The sequence below is a fragment of the Pan paniscus genome, chromosome 16, assembly GCF_029289425.2.
Source record: "Pan paniscus chromosome 16, NHGRI_mPanPan1-v2.0_pri, whole genome shotgun sequence".
In the NCBI taxonomy this organism is placed as follows: Eukaryota; Metazoa; Chordata; class Mammalia; order Primates; family Hominidae; genus Pan; species Pan paniscus.
Window position 1 is genome coordinate 29,542,403 of NC_073265.2, and position 21,447 is coordinate 29,563,849.

The 21,447-nt window shown below is 49.4% G+C and overlaps 1 protein-coding gene and 1 pseudogene across 3 annotated transcripts in view; one reads left to right on the forward strand and one right to left on the reverse strand.

The window, feature by feature from the left end:
- The window catches only part of INAFM2 (InaF motif containing 2), a 36,006-nt gene extending 17,734 nt beyond the window's left edge, over window positions 1-18,272 (forward strand). For 2 of the 3 annotated variants that reach the window (XM_063596541.1, XM_063596540.1), the window contains exon 3: window positions 12,913-18,272. In XM_063596541.1, the coding sequence (XP_063452611.1) occupies window positions 15,619-16,080 (462 nt within the window). In that variant the 5' untranslated portion in view covers window positions 12,913-15,618 and the 3' untranslated portion in view covers window positions 16,081-18,272. Of the gene's footprint in view, window positions 1-7,281; window positions 7,406-12,912 lie in introns of those variants that run through there. The other variant, XM_063596542.1, reaches the window with a different exon arrangement.
- LOC100970953 (large ribosomal subunit protein uL10-like) lies at window positions 3,756-6,280 on the reverse strand (annotated as a pseudogene).
- Window positions 18,273-21,447: the final 3,175 nt, after the last annotated feature.

Here is a 21,447-nt window from a genome sequence, read left to right on the forward strand (position 1 = left end):
GCCTGTAATCCCAGTACTTTGGGAGGCCGAGGCGGGCGGATCACGAGGTCAGGAGATCGAGACCATCCTGGCTAACACGGTGAAACCCTGTCTCTACTAAAAATGCAAAAAATTAGCTGGGCGTGGCAGCGGCGCCTGTAGTCCCAGCTACTCGGGAGGCTGAGGCAGGAGAATGGCATGAACCCAGGAGGCGGAGCTTGCAATGAGCCGAGATGGCCCACTGCACTCCAGCCTGGGCGACAGAGCAAGACTTCATCTCGAAAAAAATAAAAAAAGAAAGAAAATGAGGGGCACATGAGGCAAGGCAATCACTCCCCTCACCCACCTCACCAGACTCCCACCTCTGGGCCTCTGGGACTGCCTGAGGCCTGGACCCCCACTGAGCAGCCCCAGCCCCTGCCTCCACTGCGCTCTCCTCCGTGTGCCCGCCTCTGCTGTGCACCCCAGCCTGCAGCGGGGCTGGGGCGGAGGGATGGCTGCTCTGGTTGGCCAGGCTCAGCCCCAGCTGCTCAGGTGCCTGACCCACACTCTGCCCCAGGCCCAGGGAGTTCAGCACCAGTCCAGCTCAGCCCAGCCCACTTCCTCTTGCCTAATCTGCTCCTCTTATCGCCCTTCTTAGCCCAGCCTGGGAGGCAGGGAGCTGTACCCAAGACTTCCTTCCCCTCTGGGGCCTGGCCTTTTGCCCTGGGTCACCCCCCCATGGGGCTTTGCATACCCCCAACAACGGTAAGACCCTCACCCAGGCCCTAGAATTGTCGCGGCTGGAGGTCTGGTCCAGGGCAGGATGGAGGGTGAGGGAGGACACTCTTCATGGGGAATTAAGATAATAAACTGCCCAGTGGAGGCTGGAGCTAAGGGAATTCCCAGCACAGAAATAATCTGCAGAAGAGCAATTCTAGGGCCAGGGGGATGGAGCCAGAGCAGGGCCTGACCAAGCCTCCTGGAAATGGTAACAATTCAGAGGACTCTTCCTCCTCCTTTCCCCCAATCCCTTAGAGTCATCTCTCCTCTCTCCCTCCCTCCAGTCTGGGGCCCTTCTGGGGGCCCCTCTGGTAGCCCATGCTGTTCTGGGTTCCTCCCTGGGATCAGGTTCCCTCGATATCTGTTTGAATGGATTTTGCAAGGGAAATCCCTGTCCCTTCCCAAAGCCCCTGCACCTGTCACCTGCGGCTGCCCTGGTCCCGGCACCCAAGTCCCTCCCTTTCATCTGTCCTGTAGCCATCAGCCCCCTCTCCACTTTGGGCCTGGAGAGACCAGTCCATTCCTCCCCCTCAGCCTGAGGAGGAAAGGGACAGCCTCCTCTCCTCGTTTCAGGATTTCAGGGCTCCTCACTCTGTTCCTTTCCATCTCCAGCTCCGAATCCACAGAACAAAGCCTTGCCCATCTTTACTCAGTGATGTCACTGCCTGCACTGTTCTTGGGACCCCAACTGTAGCTTCAGTGGGGGCCTGTACTCTCCTGCTCACATCCTGACCTCCTGCAAAGCTAGCTCCAAAAATGCAGAAAATCCAGGCAGTCAGGAGAGCGGAAAATCTTCATCAAAGAGCTTTTTTCTTTTAAAAATACATTTAGGTTTGAAAATCTGTGTTGACAAAGAAAAATGTTATGTAAATAATAGTAGAGAAAATCAGGGTAGTTACATGAATGCCCCGTTTGGGAAATGTGGCCTTGGGCTCCTGGGCTGAGCTGGGTAGAGGGCACCCCCTGCAGTGGGCCAGTCTCACCCCTCCAGGGTGGGCAGTGGAAGGGCAAGGATGCCCCCTGCTGGGTGCACTCAAAGCATGCATGTCCTGGAAGTTGCTGTTGGGTCTGTCATTTGTGACCCACAGGAACACCTATGCCAAGAGAGTTTGGCAAGTGGGAGCCTTGGGCCATAGAATGTGGTAAGAACTTATATTCAACCAAATGTTGTCTCCCACAAGGGACATGCTTGTGGCCTGGACCCCAGCACATATGTCCCAAGTTCATTTGTTCACTTGCCAGTGCTATGTGGGAGCCCCATGCATTGGTTTCCCAGTTTGCTCATCAGAGAAGTTTAGTGGCAGAAGTTGAACTCAGACCTTCAGGTGCCACAGCTGCCAGCCAAATAAGAGGATCAGACTAGGTCGGTTTCTTATCTGATGCCATGATGGTTGAAGCAGTGGGTTTCAGGAGTGTGGAACCCTGTTGTCCATCTTGGTCAAGGGCTGGCCCTCTTTTGGAGGGAAGATGGCTCTTATGGTGTCTGTTTCCCAGTTTGGCAAAGGGAGCCACACTCACCACTCTAGGAACCCAGCCACTTACTAGCTGGTTTATCTTGTGATACTTAACCTTCTTGGGCCTCAGCCTTCTCACCTGTAAAATGGGGATAATAATGCCTCATGGGGATGTTGCAAGGATTAAAGAATATAATGAATGGTACTTAATACAGTGCCTACACATGAGCTCAATAATACTATCATTATCATTATGAGTTATCATTGTTATTTTATTATTACTTATTAGCAGACACTGGCAGGAAAAATGGCAGTTTCTTATTCCTTCTTCAACAGTTCTTTCTACAAACGTCTTCACTGACTTTCTCTTTGGATTTTTCTTCCAGCAGTTCGTGTGGATCAGGGGCTGTACCCACCTTTGCAGGGCAGACTGAGTTAGGGTTGCTCCTGTCTGTGGACTTGAAGCAAGCTGTTCCCAAGCGGCCTGAACTCATGAAGTGATGAGCACAAGGGCTCCAATCATGGGCAAGTGCCAGCCTCCCACCAGCTTCATGCCACCACAGCCCCCCAGCTGATGAGGCACAGATGAGAGTGCTGAGCTGCCCAGCTGTGTGTCCCTCTGTGGCCCCAGCTTCAGCCACCCTCTGTGTACTGAGAGCTAAGCAGAAGTGGAGGCATGGGCAAGGCTGGGTAGCCAACACTGATCCCTTAGGGAGGAGAGAGGCAATCAAGGTTCCTGTAGATGCCCAGGAGGAAGATGTTGCTTGTCCTCCCATTCCAAGCCCCTCTATAACCCCACAAGGAACCATCTGGGACTTAGAAGTGGAAAACAAACTGGGCATGGTGGCTCACGCCTGTAATCCCAGCACTTTGGGAGGCCGAGGCGGGTGGGTCACGAAGTCAGGAGCTCAAGATCAGCCTGACCATCATGGTGAAACCCCGTCTCTACCAAAAATACAAAAATGAGCCAGACATGGTGGCACACACCTGTAATCCCAATTACTCAGGTGGCTAAGGCAGGAGAATAGCTGGAACTGGGAGGCGGAGGTTGCACTGAGCCGAGTTCACACCATTGCCTCCAGCCTGGGTGACAGAACGAGACTCCATCTCAAAAAAAAAAAAAAGTGGAAAACAATCAGTCCATGTATGTTTCTCTTTGAAGTGCTATTTTGGATCAAATTTACCTGTGTCCATCTTCAAGAAACCCAGAGTTTAGTCCCCACTGGAGCAAAGGTTTGTTCTGTGATCTTAGCAAGTTACCTGAGCCCTTGAATCTGTCAAACTTTTGATCATTTCTAAGATTCCTTCCAGCTCTAAAAATCTCTTTCCACTTGGAAGGGCCAATCTTGTCACTTTTCTCTCTTGCCTTTCCTCTGAGAGACAACAAACCTAGAGATGAGAGCTGTAGGTGGCAGGAGAGGCTTAGCTCTCATCCCAGTGTGACATTCTTGGGCACAATCACTCCTCTGCCTCTGTCAATCCCTCTGTGAAATGGGCCAGTTTTAATAAGTGTGATAGAAATAAATTATATGATGTCCTTCTCTAGGTGGGCACGGTGCATTGCATATAGGGAAGGTCATCAGTATTGATCAATTGCTTCTGTTCTTACTCCTGTCCTGGTCCAACCTTTTTTTTTTTTTTTTTTTTTTAGAAGTTAAGCCTTTATTTCCTTGTTTTGTAAATAAAGCTGGCTGAGTTGGTTGTTTTTTGATGATTAGTCAAAGAGACAAAATCCCATATCCTCACCCAGCTCCTCCACCTCTTCCTTGGCTTCAACCTTAGCTGGGGCTGCAGCAGCGGGAGCAGCCGTGGTGGCAACAGCCACAGAGGCAATAGCCACAAATGCAGATGGATCAGCCAAGAAGGCCTTGACCTTTCCAGCAAGTGGGAAGGTGTAATCAGTCTCCACAGACAGAGCCAGGGCTCATTTGTACCCACTGATGATAGAATGGGGTACTGATGCAACAGGTGGGTAGCCAGTCTGCAGACAGACACTGGCAACATCGCAGACAACCTTCAGGAAGCAAGAATGAAGTTTCCTCTGTGATGTCAAACACTTCAGGGTTGTAGATGCTGCCATTGTCAGATGCCTGCTGGATGACCAGCGCAAAGGAGGAGGGAGAAATGTTCGGCGTGTTCAGCAGCGTGGCTTTGTTGGCTCCCACTTTGTCTCCAGTCTTGATCAGCTGCACATCACTCAGGATTTCAATGGTGCCCCTGGAGATTTTAGTGGTGATTCCTAAAGCCTGGAAAAAGGAGGTTTTCTCTGGCCCCAGACCAGTGTTCTGGGCTGGCACAGTGACTTCACATGGGGCAATGGGACCAGCACAGGTGGCAGCTGGCACCTTACTAGCCAGCAACATGTCCCTGATTTCAGTGAGGTCCTCCTTGGTGAATGCAAAGCCCACATTCCCCCAGATATGAGGCAGCAGTTTCTCCAGAGCTGGGTTGTTTTCCAGGTGCCCTCAGATGGCCGTGAGCATCATGGTGTTCTTGTCCATCAGCACCACGGCCTTCTCTCAGAGGGACATGCAGATCTGCTGCGTCTGCTTGGAGCCCACATTGCTGCTCCCACGATGAAACATTTTGGATAATCATCCAAAAGCTGGATGATCTTGAAGTAGTTGGACTTCCAGGTCATCCTGTCTTCCCTGGGCATCACGGCGGTGCATCAGGGATTGCCACGCAGGGTTTAAAGACAATGTCACTTTCACGAGGATGCCAAGAGAGAGCTTTTTTTTTTTTTTTTAATATAAGATGTAATCTCACCCTGTTGCCCAGGCTGGTCTTGAACTCCTGTGCTCAAGCAATCCTCCCACCTCACCCTCTCCAGTAGCTGGGATTATGGGCATGTACCACCAAACTTGGCATCTGATCCACCTTTTTATCAGGACCTGGGCAAAGCCACAGAGAACAAGCCCCTCAACTTTGTGAATAGCAAGGAGCCAGTGAAGACAGGAATATGTTGGAAGACAGACTCAGGATCCAAAAACATTCTAACCTATTGGAGCACTGGCCTAAACCTCACAAGGTGAAATGAACAGGGCTTAACTGAGAGATCTGGGCTTGGTGCCAAGACACCAACTGTACAAGGACAGGGTGGGGAAGTGGCAGCTTAGCAGAAGCATGTGTGAATAAAACTGAGGGTTTTCGCTGACAGCCAGCTCCATCTGAGTCAAATGACAGAGCTGCCAATAAAAATGGACAGACTCAGGCTGCCGAACTGAAGTCGGGTACTGAGCCCTGTGGTTCTCCATCTTGATATCACACCAGAACCACCTGCAAAGCTCTGGTAACACTGCATATTCCTTGCTGTACCAAGACCCTCTGAATCATGATCTGGGATGAGATGAGAGAGGGAAAGGAAGGTGAGGAGTTTGCTTTCTTTTATTTTTTTTTAGAGACAGGTTTCACTCTGCTACCCAGGCTGGTCTCAAGCTCATGGGCTCAAGCAATCCTCGTGCCTTGGCCTCCCAAAGTGTTGGGATTATAGGCATGAGTCACTGTGCCCAGCCAGGAGTTTGAGTTTCTAAAGAGTATCCCCCCTCATTCCAAGATGCATCCAGGGCTTTTGAACCAAGGAAAAATCAGTCCCATTCTCATTCTCAGCACAACAGACCACACCCAAAATACTTGAGGAATTCAGTTTAGGTTGCTTTGTTGCAGGGAAGGTCATAAGTTGAAGGATATTTGGTGGAAAGCAGCCAGGATGCAGGCAACACTCTGAAGAGAACCACTTTATAGAAGACACATGTGGCCAGGAGGCCCAACTTCACATGGATGAGTCTTGTTCTCTGAGGTCCCAAAAGTTAGAATCTAGGCCAGGTGCGGTGGCTCACGCCTGTAATCTCAGCACTTTGGGGGGCTGAGGGGGGCAGATCACTTGAGGCCAGGAGCTCAAGTCCCGCCTGGCCAACATGGTGAAACCCCATCTCTACTAAAAATATAAAAATTAGCCAGGCGCAGTGGCACATGCCTGTAGTCCCAGCTACTCAGGAGGCTGAGTCAGGAGAATTGCTTGAACCCGGGAGGCGGAGGTTGCAGTGACCCAAGATTGTGCCACTGCACTTCAGCCTGTGCGACAGAGTGAGACTCTGTCTCAAAAAAAATTTTAAGTACATATTTTTTTAAAGTTAGAATCTTAGGAGACTGTCTTAGGTCAGGTTTCTCAGGAAACATGCCGAGATAGAGATTTTCTTGTAGGAAGTTTATTGGGGGTGCTTTCAGAGATAACATCTCTGAACTACTGAAAGAATCAGAATCAAGCCAGAGGAAGAAATTGGTGAACAATGCAGTCACAATACAGAATGCTTCCACAGGAAGCCCTGGGGTTGAGCTGGCCCCGTAGAGTTAGCCCCAACTTGGATAAGAGGGCTGTACCTTTGAATTCCACATTGACTTGGCAGATGACCCCTAGGGAAGGGTTGTGAAGTCCAGCAAGACAGCTCCCTTTAGCAGCTGAAGGAAATGCCACGGGAGAGACTCATGTGTGAGCCACTGGCAGCCAACACTTCTGGCAACTTCAGGGATAAGCTCCTTGGTCCTAAAAGCAGTATCTGGGTGGTGCACCACAGCAACCGAGACAGTACCCCCAAGCATAGCCCAGACCTACTTGATTTATGTGGTAAGTTCACTCTACCTGGGAATAGCTCCTCCTGGATTCTGGGAAACTTACAAGAATTAAATGGAGAAACTATAGCCCCCACTACTGCAACTAGTCTTGGTGACACAATTGATGTTCATCATTCCCCTTCTCTGTCACTCATTCTAGATTCTTTTCACCTTCAACTTGCACCTCTGCTGGTGTAGGTGGCTTGCCTGTCGGGGTAACCAATCACCATGGCCTTCAGACCATGCTGCTGATGTGTCCACCTTCCACCAAAATTGGGCATACCAACAGACACCCCAGTGGATCACCTGGGTGCCAAACATATTCTTTCCTGACCCCCTTATGTAACAGCAGCCCTATCTCTCCCAAAGGATCGGGGTCAATTGCCCCTTCCAGGAAGTGACTCCTCTTCTTTCCTGCTGGTTTCTTGGCACAAAGAGTCTGACGAACAGAAAGCAGCCATACTTAAGTTTATGGGGTTCTTGTTCTGTCCCTGGTGGAAGTGCTCCCCTTCTGGGAACCAGATTCTCTGAACCTGGAGAGCTTGGAACTGTAGGAACGGGAACCACAAATTCCTCCAGAAAGGTCACTGGGAGTGATGGTAAGTGGAGTCATTCCTACTTCTACCCCTAGTTTCCTAAACCTCTATTCTACACGTTGACACATAGCACCATATATAATAGTTATTGATTAGGATGCATACCTCATCCTGGAGCACGGTGTCCCATCATCTCTAACATGGTATTTCAGCTGTGCTTCTAAAAGCTGTTCTATCGTTCCACCAGCTCTATTCAGCTTCTGGATGGTGAAGTATGTAATAGGCCTAAAAGATCCCATGATCATGTGCCCATTCTATCCTTAAAGTGGGACTCTTGGTCTTCTGCAATGGTATGTGAGATCCCACGTCAGTGAATCAAACACTCTTTTAGCCCCCAGAGAGTGGCCTTTGAGCAGAAAAGACAAATCCGTATCCAGAATATATAGCAATTCAGGTCAAGATGAGTCCCTCACCCTTCTGGAGTGGAACAGGTCCAAGGTAGCCAGCTTGGTACTGCGTGGCTGGTATCAGTTGCTGGCAGGTTGGACTTTTAGCAGTGACAATAGGTAATTGGCCTTGGTGAGTGGGAGCCCATTCTGTTGAGCCACCCCTGCCACCACACACATGCGACACCTGTCACCTCCATCTATGCCACCATGGCCACTTTATTCATGTGCCCATTGTGCCGGCATGGGGTGGTCAATGACAGAGGCAAGCTAACATCAATTCCACATCATTCTATCTACTTGATTATGCAGTCTCCCCTGTGGCAGGTGCTCTCTGATGAGTATTAACATGCAATATAAAGATCTTCAATAGTGAGACCTATCTCTACAAAAAAAAAATTAGCCTTGTGTGGTGGTGTGTGCCTGTAGTACCAGCTACTCCAGGGTCTGAGGTAGGAGATCACTTGAGCCCCGGAGGTCGAGGCTGCAGTGAGCCATGATCGTACCACTGCACTCCAGCCTGGGCAACAGAACAAGACCCTGTCTCAAAAAATAAAAAATAAAGATACTCACACTTGGTGCTCACTCAAATAGATAAAGCCACATATCTCTTCCCAAGACCTTCTTGTTCCCAGTCTTCCAGTATTTCTCTTTCTAGCCCTCTAACCAACCAGTCAAGCCATTTGCCTATAGCTCATGAACCTGTAGACAATTTTACCTCAGGCCGCTTTACCAGGGGCCATGCTGATGATTCAGTTCCCAGTCAGGTATCAATGTCAATGCAGACACTGCATCCAGCAGACCTTAAAGCGTTTGACTATTCTACTATCCCCAGTGTACAGTTACCCAGGTAAACGGCATAGTTCCCTTTGGGGAAGTAGTGGGGAAATCATTACTGTATTGCTATAGTATTGCAGAAACCTTTCTCTTGGGAACCTGAACTGAAAATTGAATTGGGACTGGAAACCAAACAAGATATTATGACTTTTTATTGGAGCAGCTGCCATCAACCTCCTGGTCTTTCATCCTTGATTTATTTTAATTGTACAGCTCAGCAATTCTCAGTGTGTGGTCTCCAGACCCCTTGGGGTCCCTGAGATCACTTCAGGGGTTTCACAAGGTCAAAATTGCTTTCACAATAATACTAACATGTTATTTACCTTTTTAACTGTGTTGACGTTTGCACTGATGGTGCTAAAGCAATGGTGGGTAAAAACTTCTGGCACCTTAAACAACCAAGGCAGTGACACCAAACTGAACTAGTAGTTCATTGCAGAAAGAAAGAGGAAAGAAAAGAAAAAAAAAAGTAAGGGAGAAAAGTCGTTTTACTTTAGAATATCTTTAACAAAACGATATCAATTGTTAAATTGTATGAAGTTATGACCCTTAAATAGATGTCTTTTTAATATTCCATGTGATTAAATGAAAGTACTCTACTGCATATGGAAGTATAACGGTTCTCTTGGGGAAAAGTACTTTTGCGAGTGGGTCGTGAGCTCAATTAGCCGCTCTTTTCATGGAACACCAGTTTTACCTGAAAGAAGAACTGAAAAACCATGGCTATGCAGACTTGGCTATTTGGCAGATGTTTTCTCACATTTGAACCAAGTGAGCCTGTCACTTTGAGAAAAAAATAACTGATAGTGTTTGTTACCAATTACAAAATTTGAGTTTTCAAGTAAAAACTAGAATTTTAGAAAACGTGTATGCACTATCATGAGCTTCCTAGATTCCTGATACTTAAACTTTTTATAATATTATCAAATGTGATTTTTTCTATTATATAATGAAATGTATCAATATTGCAAAGATATGTTTAATTCAGTGAACCAATATTTTCCAAATGATCAAAGTGGGATATTATAAAATCACGCATGGGTCAAAGTGCCATTCAAAGGGCAAGTTAGATCAATGGACTTTAATGTAATTGAGTACAAAAAAAGTTCACTGATATAGTTTTATAGTCTACATTTCAACCACCACTTAAGAAAATACTGCTTGTTGGGTTTTGGTGTAGTATCAAAGAAAAACAGCCACAATTATCTGAAAAGGCTGTTAAAATGTTCCTCTCTTTTCCAACTACATGTCTATATGAGGCTGGATTTTCCTCATATATTTTAACCATAACAACAAATTGCCAGCAGATTAAATGTAGACGCAGATATGAGACGCCAGGCATGTTGGCTCATGCCTGTAATCCCAGCATTTTGGGAGGCCAAGGCAGGTGGATCACTTGAGCTCAGGAGTTTGAGACCAGTCTGGCAAAATGGCAAAACCCTGTCTCTACAAAAAAATACAAAAATTAGCCAGGCATGGTGGTGTGCATCTGAAGTCCCAAGTTACTTGGGAGGCAGAGGTGGGAGAATTGCTTGAACCTGGGAAGTGGAGGTTGCAGTGAACTGAGATCACGCCACTTACACTCCAGCCTTGTGACAAAGTGAGACCCTGTCTAAAAAAAAAAAAAAAAAAGTGGATATGAGGATCCAGTTGTCTTCTACAATATAAAGCCACATTCCAGAGATTTGCAAATTTACAAAGCAAAGCCACTCTTTTCATTATTTTTTGTCATAAAAATATATTATCTGCCCAGGTGCAGTGGCTCACGCCTGTAATCTCAGCACTTTGGGAGGCCAAGGCGGGTGGATCACAAGGTCAGGAGTTCGAGACCAGCCTGGCCAACATGGTGAAACCCTGTCTCTACTAAAAATACAAAAATTAGCCGAGTGTGGTGGCATGCACCTGTAATCCCAGCTACTCGGGAAGCTGAGGCAGGAGAACTGCTTGAACCTGGGAGGCGGAGGTTGCAGTGAGCCGAGATCATGCCACTGCACTCCAGCCTGGGCAACAGAGTGAGACTCTGTCTTGGAAAATAAATAAATAAATAAATAAATAAATAAAATATATATTATCTATGTTAACACGTAGTGGGGCTTATTATTCTTTAGACAAATTAATAAATATTTTGCAAACCCCTTGGTCTTATTTCTAATATGTCAAATTAAAATAGCTATAACCCACATAAACAAAATCCCTTTAGATACCTCTCTCTCTCATATATACATACATATATATATATTTAGAGACTAGGTCTCACTCTGTCACCCAGACTAGAGTGCAGTAGCATGATCATGGCTTAGTGCTGTCTCAAACTCCGGAGGTCAAGCGAGCCTCCTGCCTCAGCCTCTCGAGTAATTGGGACTACAGGCATGTGACACCCTGCCTAGCTAATTTTCAACTTTTTTTTTTGTAGAGATGAGATCTCACTATTTTGCCCGGGCTGATCTTGAACTCCTGGGGTCAAGTGATCCTTCTGCTTCAGCCTTCCAAGTAGTTGGGATTATAGGTGTGAGCCACCACATCAGGCTTAGAGACCTCAATATTTAAGAGTGTAAAGGGATCCTGAAACTAAAACATTTGAGAATCACTGGTATAGATTGAGCAGTACTGTTACTGGCTGCCTAGCTAGCTTGCTCCAGGGATGCTATGCTATCAACCATCTTCAACCATGGTCCTCTACTGGCCAGGACTGCCCCCACTGCCACTCCAACTTGCTGCTTATTACAACAGTTGTGCTGTCTAGCTTCTATGATTTCATGGTCCTATCATCCCCACTGCTATCTGGAGCCAGTTCTGGAATGGCCTCTTGCTGTCAGGCATGGCTTACAGAGGACAGTCCAAACTCAACTTCTCAGGGATGCTGGTACCGCTCTCAACAGTGTGTTCCTTGTTGCTTTGATAACTAGAGTATCCTCTGGGCCTTCCTGCAGAACTTAAGTGGTTTCTGGCCTTACATAGAATATACCCATTTCTGTGAGCTTTTGAACCCTTCTTCCACATTCTGCTGTGGTAGTTCTGGCATTTCCATTACACTCTGGTGGCCATTGCCTTCCTCCTGTCTCCCAGGATCCTTGTCAGGATATCACATCCTGATTCACAGGAGAATACTCCTATAACAACGAAGTCTCCCTTGTTCAACTTAATGCTTGGCACCACACCCCACCTTGATCTAGCCTATACATTCGCTCCTGGATCCTGCCAGTATATACTGGCTACTTCCGCAACGACTTCATGGTCTAGCCTTCTTCCCTAGTGGGCCCCTGCACATCTCTGACTGGGCTTTATTGTGATCTGGCTCTATGTATTGGGCTTGTAGGCCAGGACAGAGAGGCAGCTTCCTTTGGTGTCAGAAGGCAAGTCCCAGTGACAGTTGCAGCTGAGCCATCATAGCCAACACTCCTGACAATTGGAAGAATGAGCACCTCCCTCCTGAGGCTGACCCGGGTAGTAACCACCAATATCCACTATAGAGACAAAGTCTAGCTTTGCCTATGAGGCAGAGCAGAGCCAGGATCAAGAGCTTAATGCCCTGGAGTCAGAGGTCTGAATTCCATCAGGGCTTTTGAATTCCAAGGCATTACGACTATGTGACCTTGAGCAGGTTCCTGGCCCTTTCTGAGGCAGGGACTTCATCTATGAAATGAAGATAAACAGTACTACCTGATAGGTCATTGGGAGACAAATAAGACAAGGAATGTAAAGGCTTGGTATAGTGCCTAGCACATTCTAAGGGCACTGTTATCGTCATAATTGGTCAGAACTTTCCAAAGCCAAAAAGGGCTGCCTCAGGGAGCAGACAGTAAGGTATGCCACCATCCCAGATGGTCTTTGGGCTGACGCTGCTGAGTGCTCCCCAGGGATTTTGTGGAGGAGGCTCTAGGGCCCACAGGGGTATTCACAAAAGATGACTTTTGGGGCCCATTCTGTCCCCAAGCTGCCTTGATTCTCTGATTTCTCTGATCCCTGCCTGTTCTTAGCGGGGGGAGGCATATTCACTTTCAGGCCACTAGGGGGCCATTTAGTTTTCTGCAACAGGAGAACACTAATGGTTTCTTAATGGCTCAGGCACCAGGGAGATCAGGCTCAATTATATCTGAAAGCATTCTTAGTTCCTGGGGTAAAAGACACTATGTAAATCCAGATAATAAATAGGGATTACTGATGACAGGTTAAAGAATCTGGCACTGTTTCGTTTAGAGAAGATAGAGTGAGAGGAATTGAATAAAGTCTTCAAGTATATTATTCTTTGGTACAGAAGAGTGACATGCTGTTTTTCCACTCCACTAGGAACCAAGCAAGAAGAAAGGCATTTAATTTGCAACAGAAATATGGAGAAGCAATATGGAGTGCATTCACGAAAGGGGACTGAAGGAAGCTTTGTATTGGCCTCAACCTGGAATCTTTAAGAATAATTCATCATGGAATAGTTGTATGATATGTCCTGCCAGGAAGGCCCTAGAGCAGGGGAGAGAAGAGAGGACAACTTTCAGAGACAATTCAAGAATTTTTTTTTTTTTTTGAGACGGAGTCTGGCTGTGTTGCCCAGGCTGGAATGCAGTGGCGCCATCTTGGCTCACTGCAAGCTCCGCCTCCTGGGTTCACGCCATTCTCCTGCCTCAGCCTCCCGAGTAGCTGGGACTACGAGTAGCTGGGACTACAGGCACCTGCCAACACGCCCGGCTAATTTTTTTGTATTTTTAGTAGAGACGGGGTTTCACCATGTTAGCCAGGATGGTTTCAATCTCCTGACCTCGTGTTCCGCCCGCCTCGGCCCCCCAAAGCTGGGATTACAGGCGTGAGCCACCGCACCCGGCGACAATTCAGGAATTTTAAGTCAACAGGCTGCCCTGGCTGACCTAGGAGCAGGGTGGAGGAATGAGTTATTTCTTCCCCATCAGCCCACAAAAGGCCATAAACACTCCACACTACCAATATCCTTGAAATTTCTCAGAAAGTAAAAAAACAGCTTTTTCCTTGAAATAGCATCTGGCTAGCCATTACTAGTGGCAGCCCCACACCTGGGCCTGGATCAGGAATGAGACTGAGGCTGGGTTAGAGGCCTGTGGTTCCAGCAGTCCACTAGCACACTCAGTTCTGGTAGCCACTTGACTTCTGTGCTGCTGAGGTGGCAAGGCAGCAGTTTTGGGAGGGCTTCCTCGTGTGTGTGTGTGTGTGTGTGTGTGTGTGTGTGTGTGTGTGTGTGTGTAGGGGGGTCCTCTGGAAGCCAAACATTCCTGGAGGAGGGGGGGAAGTGAGAAGGGCAGAGGGGATCCTGCCCCACAGGGTAGAAGCCAGGTCAGGCTCACACTTGCAGGGGCTTGAGGGAGGGTTCACCCACAGAACCCCATCAGAACCACAGTCCTCTTCCCCAACACACGCCCAGACAAGTCTCCCTCACTCATTCAGACACCCAGGCAGTCCATATGCCCAGTTCTGGGAACACAGGAAGTAGCATCCAAGGAGGAGGGAACCAGAATTCTGGAAAGCCTTATAGAGAAGGAATGGGGAGGAGAGAAGGCAGGGAGAGCAGAGAGCAGAAGGAGGGGGAGGGCACAAGTAAAGCCGCAAGGGAGAGTCTGAGCATGAAGGGTTGTTAGCACCTAGGGGGTCCAAAGACCAGGCACAGAGCCCACTGCCTGGCGCCTGGCCTGGAGCCAAAGAAGACATACCTCACATGGGAAAGTGGGGAGGGGACAACCGCCCAAGCCTTGAGGTCTGGAGGGGATCTGAGAGTGAAAACGCTCTAGGAGTCCTGAGAGTTAAACTCCTCAGGTTCAGTGCAGCTCCTTGGGTCCAAATCCAGGCCAAAACCAGGAATTGGAAGACCCAAAAAGCGGGACCAGCGACCTGCGGCAAACTTTGGGACTAAGGTGGCAGGCGAGTCTGGAGAACAGCTCAGTCCGTGGCTCTGTCCGGGAGGCTCAGGGTTGGCGGGGTGAGGCGGGCTGGGGTACGGAATTGCGACGATTTCAGTAGAGCTCCGAAGCCCAGCCTGGACTGGGTAGAAGGAACACAACCAGCTGCTGCCCCAGTGAGCGCTCCAGGTGCCAGAACCGCCTACCCCTGGCGTCAACCAGGTTGTTTAGCTGTGAATGGGCCTGGGAGACCCGCCCAGGGGGTACGCGGAGCGGGGCGCAAGCTGAGAGCTGGAACGTGGTATCTTCCCTATATCCCTCTTACCGTCCCCTCCCAGAGGATAAACCAAGGCCTGGAGTCCGAAGCCCGGGCTGCTATTCCACCTGTCACTTCGGAGCCTCGGGGCGGAGCGGGGAGGCGCCAGAGTTGACAGCTCGCGCTCCGACCGCCCCCTTCTAGCTCCGCACTCCGCCTCGCACAACGCCGTTCCCCCTTTTAAAGAAGTGCCCGGGGCTCCAGTCTACGCCGCGCCAGCCCACCAGGGGTCGCGGCGACGTCGCCCGTTTAAGAGCCAGCCTCCCTTAACTTTCTCTTAACGGGGCGTCCTGGCGGGGCTCGCGGCTCCCGGCAGCCGCCGCCTCCCCTCGCGGCACTTCCGGACCCCGGCGTCGCCCTTTTAAGGGGCAGCCCCCAGCAGCGCTCTCCCCGCCCCCTGTTGCCGGCGCGCGAGGCGGGGGAGCCGGGCTGGAGCGGAGCGCGCGGTCCGCGCGGCCACTGGAGACCAGGCGGCCGGCGGCCGGGCAGGCGGCGGCGGAGCGCGCGGCGGCGTGGCGGCGGATGGGGACGCGGAGCCGAGCGGCTGTGGCGGCTGTGGCGGCTGTGGCTGTGGCGGCGGCGGGGAAGCAGCTGACGGGCCGGCGGCGGCGGCGGCGCTGGCGGCGGTGACTGGTCCAGGCCCCGGCGGCGGCTGCAGCAACGCGGTGGCGGGCTGCGGGCGGGCGGCGTGAGGAGCGGCGGCGGAGCGCGGGGCCGCCGGGAACCGAGGGCGCCGGGCCGCCCCCTGCCCAGTCCTTGCAGGCCGCCAGGCCCCCTCCAGCCGGGGCCGTGGAGCACCGGGGCAAAGGCCGGGGCCCCCCCATGAAGGAGCGCGACGCGGCCCCGGCCGAGCGGGGCAAGCCGGCCACCTACACCGGGGACAAGAAGGCGAAGATGGCGGCCAAGACCAACAAGAAGTGGGTCCGGCTCGCCACCGTGTTCGCCTACGTGCTCTCCGTGTCGCTGGCCGCCATCGTGCTCGCCGTCTACTACAGCCTCATCTGGCAGCCGGTGGGCGCCGGGACCTCGGGGGGAGCCGCTGGCCCGCCCCCCGGCGGCTCCAACGCCACTGGCCCGTCTGGGACTTCGGGGGCGGCGGCGGCGGGGCCCAACACCACTGGGTCGTCCCGCCGCGAGGCGCCGCGCGACGTTCCCCCACTGCAGGCGGCGCGACCGGCGCCTCCGGAGCCCCCTGCGGACAGCCCCCCGGCCGGGCCGCTCGAGCGGCCTCGGGGGCCGGACGAGGACGAAGAGGAAACGGCGGCGGCGCCCGGGAGTCGTTGAAGCCCTCCGCGCTGGGGGCCGCCGGGAACCATTCTCCCCAAGCCCAGAGGCAGGACTTCGCAGCAGGATGGGGTGGAGAGCCCGCGGGAGTGACCCCCACGAGAGTGAACGCCCCTCACACTCCCACCATCGCCCGCTGGCCCCGGAGCGGGAGGCCCGCAGCCAGATCTTCAGCCAAGGGACCACGATTCGCCGGGGGGCTGGGGGTTTGCTGCCCAGGACCGTGCTGCACCAGGGCCCTGAGCCGTAGGGGGATGGGGGGAGGGGTGGGGAGATCCCGGCACCAAACCCTTCTGCGCCGCTCGCTCTGGTGTATCCTACATGCAGGGGTGACTGGGGCTTTCCCCCAAGACTCAGGGGAAGGATGGAGCTGTAGGGGCTCTTTTTAAGTAAGCTGAAGCTCTCGAAAGGAGGAGGGCACCAAAAGTAGTGGAGCTCAGGTACGTCAACCTAGTTGCAGTGGCCAGAGATGCATTAAATTTCTAGAACCCTGTATATAGTTGTTGACATATGCACTAGAAGCTATAATCACATAGAATTCTATGTATATCCTCCCACACCCTGGGTAGCTACTGACTGAAGGGGTCAAGCAAGGGCTATTTGCTGTCCCCCAAAAAGTACACCTGGCCAGAAGGGCACAAACACGGCTTCTTAAATCACTCACTTTCTCCTGTTCCCCTCCTGTTTCTGAAATATAAGTTTATGACGTTCTTTCACAAAAGAGTATAATCATTCTTAGACTGTTGACATGGCTGTGGAAAGCCTTAGGAGAAGTAGAAACAATTTAGGGAGGGTGGGGAATGTACTCATCGCCTCTTCTTTCCATCCTAGTGCCCCCACCAAAGAGGCTTGTTGCAGCCCTCAGTATCTGGATATGGGCCAGGGAGGAAGGAAGGGAAAGAGCAATGCTGCTGTGCTTCAATCCTGGCCTTCCCCTCACAGAATTCTTTTAGGAAGAGCAAGCTTTTGTAAGTAGAGTGGCAAGTGTTTTTATCTTTTTTTTTTTTTCCTGCTCCTCAAAATGTTGTCTTGTTCCGGCAATCACTTTTGCCTTCCCTCTTTCCTGAGCCTGTAGTGACAAAGCCCGGCGATTTGGGATGAAATCTGTTGTAACACCAGAGCTTTGATTACACATCCTCTGGTTTTGAGTTATTCTACAGAATCAGAAAGGCTGGAAGGTGGGCTTCACACTCAGGATTGTGCTTTGAGAGCCAGCTAATAGACCAGCCGAGGGAAGGTTGAATTGGCTGTCTTTACCTTTCCCGATAAACCCTACTTAAATGCAGCCTGTAATTGTATAAAGGAGATGAGAAACATCAAGAGAAATGACATACGTGTAGCTCTGGGGTAGCAAGAACTAGACTTCCTCAATTTGGATTCCATTTCCTTCTGCCACTTGCTTTTAGGCAATTGAGTGTGGGTAGTGATGAGATATCAAATCCCTTAGTGTTTCCTTTTTGGGAAATGAGGCACTATTTTTTTTTTTAAAAGACAACTTACCCACCTGAGTCCTGAAACAGTTTGTCTCTCCAGTTTTCTGGCCTATACTCTAGTTAGCTCTGATCCAAGTTTACAGGACAACAGCCTTGCTTTAAGCCATGTCCTGTTGTGGGCACGATAATAGCAACTGAGCTGTCACAGCCTACCAGCAGGCTGGTAACACCTCCAGGGTCTCTTGGCTAGAGCAGATTTCTTAGCAGCTGACTAGGACTTCAGTCATTGGGAAGCCTATGAGGCCTTTACATTTTTGGTGTGAGATGGGGAAGAAACATAAAATGCCACTTTACAACTTCAATAATAGCCTGTAATTTATATTTACTGTGTGAATTTTTAGTCCTATATTTTAATAATTTGTAAATTGATCTCTTATTCCAAGAATCCTTTGAACTTGTAGAACATCTGGGAGTCCACTTCCCTGTCCTCTTCCTGATCCCTGCTTTCTGGACTGTTTAAATCCTCTTTGGGATGGATCAGAGAGTCTAGAGAGGCCACTCATAGGTCCAGCTGCTGGCCTCCTGACTCTCCAAAGCTTTCACTGGAATTGGGACATTTGCTCCAGCCCTAGCTGTGAACATGACCAGAGACATTATTTATAATTCAGCCATTTAAGATATACCTGTACTCAAAAAGTCCTGTATATTTTTAAAAAGTTTTATTTTTCAGGTGAAGAAAAATACATCCTAAGAACTCTGCCTAAGCCTGTGTAAGTTGATCATTTCTCTTACTGTGCTTCGTGGGGACGGAGTAGAGGTTGAAAGAGTAAGTGGTCTGAGGTGTGATGGATGGATGGTGATGAATAGGTTGAGGAGGAAAAAGCAATTGCCCTGCTGTTCTCAGTGCCTGATGGCTTGAATGAATTGATTAGCGAAGGGTGGCAGAATCCATCTTAGTCGGGAAGCAATCCCGGGGTGGAAGAACAGTGATCTCTAGCTCAGCCACCTTTTGCCAACCTTAAACAGGCTGAGAAAAAGTTGTGCTTTACCAGAGCAGATGCCTAGCTGACAAAGCTAAGGGACCAGTAAGCATGAATATTAAGATTTACTGCAAACATTTAGCTGGCTAAGCACTGAGGTGTGGATAAGCTGCCTGATAGCATCACTGTCCTCACCTTTCAACCATTGGCCTCTAGATAACTCAAGAAGTGCTAACACCAGAAAGGCAAGTGTACATCTGTGGTGCTTGGTCAGAGCTTTGTCTACCATGGAGGAGGTAAATGGCTGAGAGGTTTAGGTTGCTTCAAAGGTAAGGTTTTTTTCTTCCCTTCAAGCAAACAAAAAAGACATGTGGGTGAAAGGCACAAATATAAGGGATTAGTTATGCTGCAAAATACATGGTAAGCAATTGAGCTCAGCTCATTATTAGACAATGCTGCCCGGTACAAATCCGGAGTGAGAAGCCAGTGTTGGTGGGGCCCCCTGAGGCCTGCACTTCAGCAGAGCCGTTGGGGGGTAGCTACTGTTCTTTTACATTACCTTGTAGTCTGCAGGGAGGCATGGAAAAAGTCCGCCCTTCTTTTATTTCCCTCTTCAGCCTACACAATGGCTTTCTGAGAGAGGGCTTGGTAAGGCAGAGCAGAAGGGGAGTGAAAGAGTTTCCAAGGCTCTTTTGGTCGGCCCCTCCTTTTTGCAGACAGTGACATGTGGCTTCTACAGCTGCCCACGGCGGCTTCACATGTTGGGCACATACAGCAATATGTACAGTGGGAGCCTGCTAGCCGACGAGACAGGGCCTGGTTGGCTGAGGAGCAGTGGTCTGAATAGCTTTATTTCCAAGGGTTAGAAATCAGCTGCAAAATTGTCCATCAAGTTTTAAGCCAGGAAGGAGAGATCTGTGCAGAGGGGGTTACTTTCCTTCAAAGGCTTTGCACCGGGACTACCAGGACCCTTTCTAGGTGTTTGCTTATATTAGAAGTTAACGGTGTGCATTCATTTATTCCCTGACAGCCTGAACTTGAAGAAAGAGATAAGCCTGTTTTGAAAGTGAAGTTTTGGGGGGTGGAGGATCAGGGAAGGAACCCATTAGGCTGAGTTTGTGAGGGTATCTTCACTTTCCCCATTAATGTTAAGGTACAATGAAGTGTTTCTCCGAGGTTTTAAGCATAAGAAATATTTCTCTTCCTAACAGCCCTAGATTTCCACATGGTATGAGACCATGTTTTGGAAGCTTTTCTGTCTACCTTGTTTTTCAGTTTTCACTGGGGAATTCTGAGATAGCGTGTTCTTTCGTGGAGTATTTATATCCTGTCTTGAAATGCTGAATGCATAGCATCTACTTGTTTCTACATGTTTCTTTAAGGAGAGCTGAAAGGTCAGGTCACAAGCTTTAGGACTACCACAGCTATGTAAAAGGGGTAATAATTGTCCTCTCTTTCCTGTCTACAGAGAATGGAGGTATTTCTGGAATTTCAGTTCAGTAACAAAAGGGCCACAGCTATACTTTTCGTTTTCCATCTCCCTCAGTGGAAGGAGAAACTGCAGTGGCTTTGCCTGTTTCTCATGACCAGTACTCACTCAGTGCCTGGCAGTGGGTACTCAGAATTTGTTGATCTCTGAGTTGATCAGCACCCAGTGGGTGCTGGGTGCTGATGGAATCAGCCTTAGTGTCATTGTGGTGTCCCTGTCGTAATCTACTTGCATACCCGTATCCACAGCCCATAATCTGGTTCAAGGAGGTGGGTTGCTAAAGAAAACCCCTGCAAATCATAGCTGCACTGATCTCTCTGGCCTCAGTTTTTTTATTTCCAAGTTGAAGGACTCGCCCTTGGCCTTCCTGTTCTTTCCGGGTGCAGGAAGTCCACAGTGGTATTCCATATGGTGCTTAACGGACACACCGTAGGATATGTGATCCATTCATTGTCTCCTAGGTCCCAGCCCTGCAGCCTCATGTTAAGCTATAAAAATACCTGCTCTGTCGACAGTTTTTTGGTTACCTCTGTTTTACTTGCTGACATAGCCTGTGGTTTTCTGCTGCCAGAAAGCCTGTGTTATGCTTTTTGTCCCCTCCAGTAGCTAATTGAAAAAGCAAACAAACTTCTCTTTACCACTCACCTAGACTCTACCAGGCTTTCCACCCTAAATGCAGAAATACCCAGCATGGGAGCCACCTGGTCAGTGCTCCTCACTGGATCCTGTGCCCCATTCAATTCTATAAACATTTGTTAAGCTACCACTAAAGACCAGAAAATCACTCTCAAGGAATTTACAGTCATGCCCGCAAGTCTCCCCTTGTCAAACTATCCTGTTTTCTTAACTTCAGTATTCTGTTGTTGCAATAGCTTATCAGTTAAATAGCAATAAGATTTTAGCCAATATCCTTAGGGATATTTTCCACGAACCATTACCTTTAATTCAAGAACTTTAGTTTAGTTTAGATCTTTATTTGGTGTCTACAGTGTGCTAAGTGAGCCTCAAAACTCCAAAAACCAACTTGTCCAAAAAAAAGCAATTGCATTGATTACCAAGGATTTCCTTTGACATACATATACCTTTCTCTGCTACCTCAGTGTTCAGAGTCATTAGTTGAGGTCTCCCCACACTTGTGTCCTGGAGGCCCACCTGCTCCCTCAGCTCCTTGCTGGTATCCTGGATGGTGTAGAGTCACAGCAGTCAGGCTTAGAGGTATAGACAGCTCACGGCATCACAAGGCCCTGGGCAGGGAGACTGTGTGTTCTTGGGAAGGACCCCTGAACTGGAAGATGGGAAGCCTGGGGACTCAACAATGGCGTTAGTTAAGGCCCTTGACCTCTCTCTTTTCTGCTAACCAAATGGGAATTCCTGAGAGCAAATGGAGGTTATAGATATGAAAGGGCTTTGAGATCTTGGGAGTAAAAGTACAACGTATACACATGAAGTAATATATTTTCAAGGG